The following is a 9,346-nucleotide window of genomic DNA, read 5'->3' on the forward strand; positions in this document are numbered from 1 at the left end:
AGTAAGTCATAAAATATATATTTTAATTTTTTACATGGATAGGCAGTGTTTAAAGTGTGTTCTTATAAGTTAGTGTGGTCAGACCTGTATATTTATTTTTGAAATTTACAGTTAACATTCTTGACTATATTCAGAGGCCCATCTGTTGCCAGACAATGTCTTTTGCAACAAAGCCACATTTTGATGTGTTGGACAAAATTAACCCACATGATTGGAATCTGAAAAGATGTGAATTTTGAGAGCAGGAGCGAGACAGTCCCAAGGCAAGTGTGTGGGGGCACACTACTCCATGAGGAAGTTTTTGGACCATTTTCCTTCCAGATAAAACAATTACTCAATATGCTGGACTCATCATGGTATTTTTCACTTAGAAGGAACACAACCCAATCTGTTTTTCCAGGAATACAGATTATCACCCTACTGGGATTAAATGTGAATAAATTCTTAGCTAGATTTTTTGGTTGATGGATAATTGAAGTAGTCCTATTTCATGGCTTGACACCTTTGGATTTATTTTGGGAAGGTTATTTAAAGGAACAGGGTATATGCAGGGGCAGATCTAGGATTTTTGAGGCCTAGGGCTTATTGAAGTCCAATGGGGCCCCAATTTTTCTTAGATTAAGAATCTTTAAATTGGGATTAAAAATTCATTTTTAATAACATCAAAATCAGAGTTGAAATATATTTATTTATGAAATGGTGTTGAATGACAACACCATTTCATAATGTTTAAACGCCTGCGTGCAATACTGATTATGTTGCCCCCTGGTTAACTACGACTACCTACGCTGAGCTTGCCAGAAAGGCTCTTTAGTGTTGTCTCATAAGGGTGTGAAAAAAAAAGAAATACTTAGTAATAAAAATAAATAGTTTTTCTTTGTCAAGTTATTTTTGTATACTTAAGTGTAAAACTATATAAATATTTATCTACAGAAATTGAAGTCTTCTTGCCTTCATGTTTGCGAAATCTGCTATCAATTTTCTTGTATCCAAGCTGTTTAATATTTCATGTTCAATTGAAACTATAGCTAAATTGCTTAGTCTTTGCTGGTGTATTGTTGATCTTAAATAGTTTTTTATAATTTTTAACTTTGAAAAGGACCTTTCACCAAATGCAACTGAAACCGGCAATGTAAGTAATATTCTTAGAGCTATTGCTGTGTTTGGAAATGTGGAAATTAGGTCATTGGTAAAAAGATATTGTAATAGGGTTTGTGGATTATTAGACTGGTTTTCTGGAAAATGCAACTTTAAAGCATTGATTTCATTAAATAAATCAATACCGTCAATGTCTGTTTCACCACTCGAATCGTCTTTAAGCTTCAGATTTAAATCTTTACAATGTTTCATTAATTCATCATTGGAGTAATTAAATAAGTTATTGCTAAAAAAGCCAAATACGTCGGTAAATGTTTTTAACTCTTCGAATCTATCCTTTAAAGAAGTTAATGTCTGATCTAGGATTCTAAAAAAAACTCTACTTTGTATTTGATTTTGGGGTCTAGTAAAACTTCATCACTATGTTCATATTGAATTTGTGTTGGTTTTCTTCTTGGACGAATTGTGTTTATTGGTGGGAAATCTGTTTCTACGTTGAGTTCGTGAGCCACATTGCTAGCTTCTTCTAACACCCTTTCAAAGTGTTCATCCTTGCGATATTCTGTGAACTTATCAACCAACTTATTTAACAAATTTATGCAAATTTGAGTATTTATTATGGGACTTTGCATCATTTTGCTCAGAGCATTAATTTCGTTTAAAATATCGAACCAAATTACAACCGAGCAAATAAATCTATAATTTTGGATGTTCAAAGCAAGCGAATGAGCTTTGTGAGATGTAGTACAATCCCATTCCGACGAATTATCAGATATTTCCAGCAAAGCATCAAATATTTTTTCGAGGTGATACCGTAATGGTTTGACTGCATCGATTCTGCTTGACCACCGCGTGGCACTTAAAGCTTTTAATTTGAAATCTGGTAAATGTTTGACAATTATCGACCACCTTTTTGTAGACGATGAAAAGAAAACGTAAATTTCTTGAATTATATTAAAAAATTCACAGTTTCGTGCGTAATATTTGCTGCATCATTGACTACTAAATTGAGACTATGAGCCGAGCATGGAACGTAAAATGCGCGATTATTCATTTCCAAAATTTTTTTTTGCAATCCATTGCGTTTTCCACGCATATTAGAACCATTATCGTAACATTGACCGCGTAAGTTTTGAATGTAGAGATTTAAATGTGAAAATAAATCCAAAACAAAATTTAATAGACCTTCACCTGTGGAGCTGGTGATCGGACAGAAACCAACGAAATTTTCACATATCGCAACATTTTTAGTTTCATTGTTTAAAAGAACATGCCTGAGTACAACTGTAATTTGTTCTGTGTGACTTGCATCTGGTGTGCAATCTAATATGATGGAGAAATATTTTGCTTTTCTGACTTTGTCCAGTATATAATTTTTTATGGTTGTGTCGAGTAAATCAATGACTTCATTCTGAATTTGATCTCCTAAATAATGAGTCATATGACTCGAATCAGATTTCGAGGATTGAATTCCGTGAATATGTTCCTGCATGACTGAATCAAAGGATGCTATCATTTCAATTGCTTTTAGAAAATTACCATTATCATGCTCATATAATGTTTTTGATGCACCCCGAAAAGCCAGACACTGATGAGATAAAAACTTAATAACGGCTATGATTCTTTCTAATACATCACACCATTGTTTTTTTTCTAATTCTAATAGTCTCAGTTGCATTTGATTTACAGTAGTTTTATTTTTTAACATATTATTCAATTGTACCCACGATTTCACATTTTCACTGTGGGAAACGCTTGTTTCGTGTCTTTTCAATGTTAATGATAAATGCTGCCAATCAGAAAAACCATTCAAAGCAGACAAACTACTTACAGTTTTACCAAATATTTTACAACAAAAACAATAGACTGAATCTTTTGAAATAGAGTAAACAAGCCATTCTCTGTTAATTTTTTCTCCATTGGGAAGATTTCTAGAATAATAATTGTTTGCAAATTTTCTTCCAGCGTCATTAGCAGGAAAATTGTAGTTAAACACCTGTACGGGACCACGACTAACCAAAATATTAATAAGATCATTAGTCATGCCGGCAGGCCACAAACCGGGATCATTACCACAATCTAAACTGCTACATATCAATGGCGACGCTAAATTGCTTACAGGTTCTTCAGTAGTACCTTCTCTTGTTTTAGTTTTTCTGGAGTCTCCTTCTGAAGAAGGACTACAACATACAAATTTTTCTTCAGATACCTCCATAGCTTCTGGATTTAAAGCTGTGCTTGTTGAAGCTACGTAAATATTTTCTTGACATTCCGTTTCCTTATTTTCTGGCTTGCTTAAAAATTTCATTATAGAACCAGCCAGTTTTTCTTTCTGTACCTCCTTTTCTCATTTTTGTTGTCGAAATTGCACTCCTGAAAGTTTTTTCCTTTTCTGCGGTTCCTGAAAATTTTCGTAAACTGTAAATATTTTTTAAAGTTTTTAATACAATAATATGCAAACATAACTAATTTAAAAGGAGAACTATCAGGTATAAGTACGCTTTTCTAGTTTTACGAGTAATAATTGTGATATTCTGGTCACCCCTTTTCTTTTTTGTTGTATCGATCTCTTCCTAGCCCTAACAAAAAAAAAAAAAAAAAAAAAAGGAATAGTCTACAATCAACGATCAAAACTCTCTCTTCAGGTTAAATGTCACAGCCTAGGCCCTAGACCAATAAAAAACCGTAATGCGATCAACGATAAAGTCAACAAGGTGAACACTGACGTTTAAAGGAAAGTTTAAAACAAGCGGCGCTTCTCACCTCTCCTTTAGCTGCACGTGGCACGTGTCTGCGAAAACCTGTACAATAGCCAAAACAACCTAGTAATGAATTGCCTCGCTCGTCGACCAACACGATATTTAATATAAACAATCTAGAGACTGTTGTTAAATCTGGGAAAATATTGTCAACTATACAATAATTAATGGGAGAGAACTGTCGAATTCGTCAGAATTTATATCGCAAAAGGTCATCTTCAAGAAACTAACGTCAACAATCCGGCCCAAACAATACATCGGCAACGTTCCGTACCGGCTGGACTTAGATCCGGCACCGCTAGCAGGTGTCCATATAAATCGTCAACTATATGAGAGTTATCGTCCTCCTAAAAAAATTGTATAAAAAGGGCTAGCACCCGATTGTCGGGGGGGCGTCCAAACAACAGACAGCACCTGGTCAACATCATTAACTCCGTCTACTCTACGCAACACAGACGACAACGAATAGCGAGGTAAATCTATCCTCTCCCTCCCTCTCCCGCCCTCAATTGACCGAGAGTTAGTTAGATTAATTTGGAAGATAAAAAGGGATTAGATCCCTTAGATGTCGCGAATGCCGACATCACCCTTCTAACGGCCTATCTTTGTATTTCTCTTTTGAGCTATAATATGTAACCATTTAGTCAATGTTCTTATTAAACTATTTGATAATTTAAGTGAGAGTGATTACTCGTACATCGCCGACACCCTATCGACTTATCCGCGATCTCCCCACTCGATTAACCCTTCCATCCATTGACCACCTGAATAGGCCTCACCGTCCTGCCGTCGGAAACGGTTTAGGTGGCGGCGAATAAACCCCGATCGTCACATAATCGACCAACTTAACCATGTAGTTGAGTTTGTAAAAAGTTCATAGAAATTCCATATAAATGAACTGCAAAATTAACTTTGTATTTTTAAAATACATCGAGTTTTGGCTCAGATGTCTTCTAAGAATTTTGTATAGTCTGTACTGACTACAGTGTTATGATAGGTAAATGTGCACAGAACCCCAAAAGGACCAATGACAAAAAATATGAGGAAAAAGGATTCATTCCCAAACTAACAGCAATTACATGGGTTCACCCTATACTCGGGTAATAACATAAAAAACAAAGTAACCTAATCTCTTCTCGTCCTCACACGTATATAGCGGGAATAAAGCCTTATGCACGTGGTGGTGCACGACAGAGGTAGGTTCACGACAATGGAACACTAAAAACTTAAGTACTACGGTTATAATCTAACTTACAAACTAAGGTTAACCTAGGGAAGAAGGATAGGATAGTGTAGATAATGAAAGATATATAAATGTTCAATAAAAGGGTACTCGGGATACCATTATCTGATCGCCCTGTTGGAGGGGGGCTGTATTCCAGTCCTATGATATATATACTTCTAGGTCGGGACCTTCTCTCCTCTTCCGTTGTTGGCTATGTCTCTTGTCGCCCTTCTATTCTCTGCAAGTCTCTCTCTAGTCCGTCTCCGTCCGTTCGCTGGCACGTCTACCTCGAGAATGAAATCCTTTCTTTTCTCCCTCTCTGCTTCAGGGCGAACACTCCCTGCCTTGCCTCGTTCTTGTAACGATGTAGCCTCCCCCCCCAATGAACAGGAAGTGAAGAATGGAAAGATCAAGAAACGAGAAGACAAACAACACAAGAAAGAGTCGTTATTACTAAGCTTACAACTATCGCGTATATACAATAATATGGCATCTTGCCACAACAGAACCCTAACCATGTGCGTGGTCAGACTAATAGTGGGGCGTTAAAATTCTAAATATGTTAAACTTAATAGTCATTTGTTTTCTAACTAATTCGTTTTAGGACCAGGTGTTGTCCACGGAAATTTCCAAAATTTACAACTTTTCGGTCACTCTCGTCGAACTGGAAAAATTTCTGTTTTTATTACATCTAATACAGTATTTCGAAGAAATCAGTCCCCACTGTACTCGGCTATAGATTGGTTCCGTTAAGCTTTTGTTTAAGTACTATTTCGGCTCTTTCATCAGGGTTTTGTTTATGTCCCCAATTCCCTAATCGCTTAATTATTTAACTACTTCTTAAGAAATAATTCTACTTCTAATTCTACTTAAATTTAACTACTTCTTAAGTAGAAATAAGTCGAAACCGGTTACTTTGTACTCGAATATTTGTAGTCTCGGGAAAAAAGTGGAAAGACAAATTCTTATGCTAGAGGTAGGATAAGTATTATGAAAATAACTTTGAATATTACGTGACCGATCGCTCGATTTGCCGCCCCCTTGGACGTGCTGCCCGCGTGCGGTGCACGCCTTGCACGCCCGGTTACGGCGGCCCTGAGATTTACCTTCAGAAGAATAACGAATCGTAGAACTGTAGTGTTTCAATATTGCTCGTTCTAGATGTTCGGTTTTATCTGTAAACAATGATTTTAGTCTGTTTTTTATATAATGTGCGTATGTAAATTTTGTAAAAATCATGTAGACAAAAATACATACTCATTCAGTTCATTTAATGCATTTATATGGATTTATTGGTGAAATATAAATGTTTTTTTTATCTGTAACGAGGTGATTACAGGCAATATATGATTTGGATACAATGAGATGATACAAGATTTACCTTCAGAAGAACAATGAATCGTAGAACTGTAGTGCGTTAATATTGCTCATTCTAGATGTACGGTTTTATATGTAAATAATGATTTTAATCTGACTTTTATATAAATGTACTGTACATATGTAAATTTTGTAAAAATCACGTAGACAATGAGCGGGGTTTTGAATGAGTATATATTTTTAATACATTTATATGTATCAATCAGTGAAATATAAATTTGTTTTATATGTGTAATGAGGTGATTAATATAAAATCTTTCTAATTTTTTACCATAAACATTAAACATAAAATTAACATTTTGCCATAAACAAAACAAAATATGTTTATAAAGAACAATAGTGCAAGGCAGTAAACCATAAAATCAAAATATTATTTCTGTACATGGACAATGAAAGCATTTGAATGTTTTCTGATAAGTAAGTATTGTTAGATGTGGTCTGATAAGGGTATGTTTGTCCCTATTTTTTACTGTTTCGTCCAATCAACAAAACAACACTAAACACTTGATTGTGCAAATAAATGTTATGACAGTTGTTTTAATTGAAATTTACACAACTTTCTTCACTACATTTAGAGGCCCATTTATTGGCAGACAATGTCTTTGGCAAGAAAATTGTCTGCCAATACTTTCACGTGTTGATAAAAGTTAACTGACATAATTGGGATCTGAATACAAGTGCATTTTGTTAGCAGAAATAAGACAGTCCAAGACAAATGTCTTGGTGCACAGTATCACGTGATGAAGTTTTTGGACCATTTTTCCTCGATAAAAAAGTTACTTAACATGCTGGAGTCATTTTGTATTTTTGAATCGGAAGAAATGTAGCCCAATGTGTTTTCCAGCAATACGGAACATCACCACCCTGGGATTACAAGGGAGCAAATTTCAGATAGGATACCCGACTGATGTACAGTTGAAGTTGTTCTATTCTTTGGCCTCATCTCTGTATTTTCTGGGGGATATTTAAAGGAACAGGATGTATTCAAAAAAGGTTGCCGACATTGCAGAATTGAAACCTCAAATGGGAGAGAGAAAATAATGTTTTCATAAAGTTATGCTTGAAAAACTTGCAAGAAATCAATTGCAGATTGGACATTTTGTGTACTATTGAAGCTGCCCATGGTGATAAAAGAATTTTTTGAGTTGCTACATTCATGCAGAAAATTATTTCCCTTATCTGTTATGATTTGTTTAACTAAAAATGTTAATCTAACAATAAATTGTATACACTCAAACCTGTTTTTGTGTGGTCTTTTTTTGTGCGATTTGTTTTCTGTGATTTTTTGTGTGCGGTATATGAATTTCAATCAAATTGGTACACTGCACAAAAATAATTGCACAAAACACATTGCACATATAAAAAATCACACAAAAAAAGACCGCACAAAAACAGGTTTGAGTGTACACGCTGCTATACCGGGTGTTTCAGTGGTGGCATTCAGTAGAGTTTTACTGGAAACAAAGATAGGTAGGATTTACGATCAAGTTTATAGAGGAGGCAGGGGGACAATTTTGGTGACCTCAGATGATTTTGAAAATGAGCAGTTTTTGAGATACAAAACAAAATAGGTTTGCTTTTGAGCCATTATATCGATGGCATGCAACAAAATAAACACCTTTTTATAATAGGTCATATTTTCTTGAACTTGATGATTTTCAAGATATTGGCTAGTTTCTTCTAAAAGTATGATTTATTTTTTCCCAGAAAGTTTGTATGCTGGAATGTAAGTTTATCAGTTTATTTATAAGAAAGCATTTTACATGACAAAAATGATAGTAATGGAAGTACATTTCAAAAGTTTTTTAAATTAGATGCCGAAATGTCTACTTTCTGATCCATATTATAAGTGGCAGCTACAAACATTCCTTAATTAATGATCTAAATATTCTTGTAATTTGAAACTACCAAGCACAATAAATGTAGCTGTGCATTTGGTATTTTTCTAACAGCCAAAAGGAAATCTATATGAAATGACGCAAACAGCTAATTAAGATGCTTTATGTGACATTTGTTGTTTACGTCATATTTTAAGATAATTGTTTAAAACAAATTTATAAGTAATGAGAAAAGGTAAGTAAATAATGTAATAAAACAATATAAGAAATAATATAAATTCGTACGAAAAAGATAAAAATATAGGTTATTTCTGTATTATAAATATAGTGCTGTATTGTTGATTTTATAATAGAAATTTGAAGTAGAGATGAAGAGAAATAGCCATTTCTGCAGAGAGAGAAAATAGTTCTGGTAATTTTTAAATAAGAGAAAATCTTCTAAGATTCAAAAGTGAAATATAATTTTTGATCTCGTATTTTGAAAACGTAACTTACGGAATATATTTAATTTGAAATATATATGCAATATTCTAGATAAGATTATGTATTAATTACTGATAAATTTATTAAATACTGAAATTTTTCTTTAAAATCTTCAATAATAAAACTTTAATCGGTGTCTAATCTATATCTTATTTTGCAGTATAAACTGATCTTTAGAGTACTCTAAACTCTGAAGACTAGTTATAATAGACATTGATTAGCTAATTCATTCTTTTCTATTCACTAGAACATGCAATATATAGACTGCAAACATTATATATTAGTATATAGTTTAGTATATAATAATGTTTTAACATTCAGTACGGATGATGGTAACCCGAAATATAATTATTCCAACCTGCAAAGAATATGACGACATTTGTTTCCCATTTTCCATCAATCGTAGCCTTCAGTGTTCAAAAACTCCTGCTTTCACTATTTACGTTACATGTTCTGGAAATCTGCATGTACACATTTTATGAGAATAGTAAATGCAGAGTTTTTAAATATAATTTTAATTTGAATCATCATATTTCTTGTAAGTTTGAATAGGAAGAATAACATTT

General features: G+C 33.7%; 1 protein-coding gene and 1 long non-coding RNA gene across 2 annotated transcripts; both read right to left on the reverse strand.

The window, feature by feature from the left end:
* Positions 1-2,047: 2,047 nt before the first annotated feature.
* On the reverse strand, positions 2,048-3,406 carry LOC136974953 (zinc finger MYM-type protein 1-like). Its single transcript, XM_067269950.1, has one exon. The coding sequence runs from the start codon at positions 3,404-3,406 to the stop codon at positions 2,048-2,050; it is 1,359 nt and encodes a 452-aa protein (XP_067126051.1).
* Positions 3,407-5,672: 2,266 nt separating this feature from the next.
* Positions 5,673-6,034, reverse strand: LOC136974923 (uncharacterized). Its single transcript, XR_010880716.1, has 2 exons — positions 5,991-6,034; positions 5,673-5,941 (listed from the first exon to the last, which is right to left on the reverse strand). It is a non-coding gene; the product is annotated as an uncharacterized lncRNA (long non-coding RNA).
* Positions 6,035-9,346: the final 3,312 nt, after the last annotated feature.

Source organism: Centruroides vittatus, unplaced genomic scaffold (genome assembly GCF_030686945.1).
Source record: "Centruroides vittatus isolate TY-2023 unplaced genomic scaffold, ASM3068694v2 contig_359, whole genome shotgun sequence".
Taxonomy (NCBI): Eukaryota; Metazoa; Arthropoda; class Arachnida; order Scorpiones; family Buthidae; genus Centruroides; species Centruroides vittatus.

Bases quoted from the DNA above. Each gene is read 5' to 3' on its own strand.
- LOC136974953 (XM_067269950.1), bottom strand. From the start codon at position 3,406: ATGAAATTTTTAAGCAAGCCAGAAAATAAGGAAACGGAATGTCAAGAA.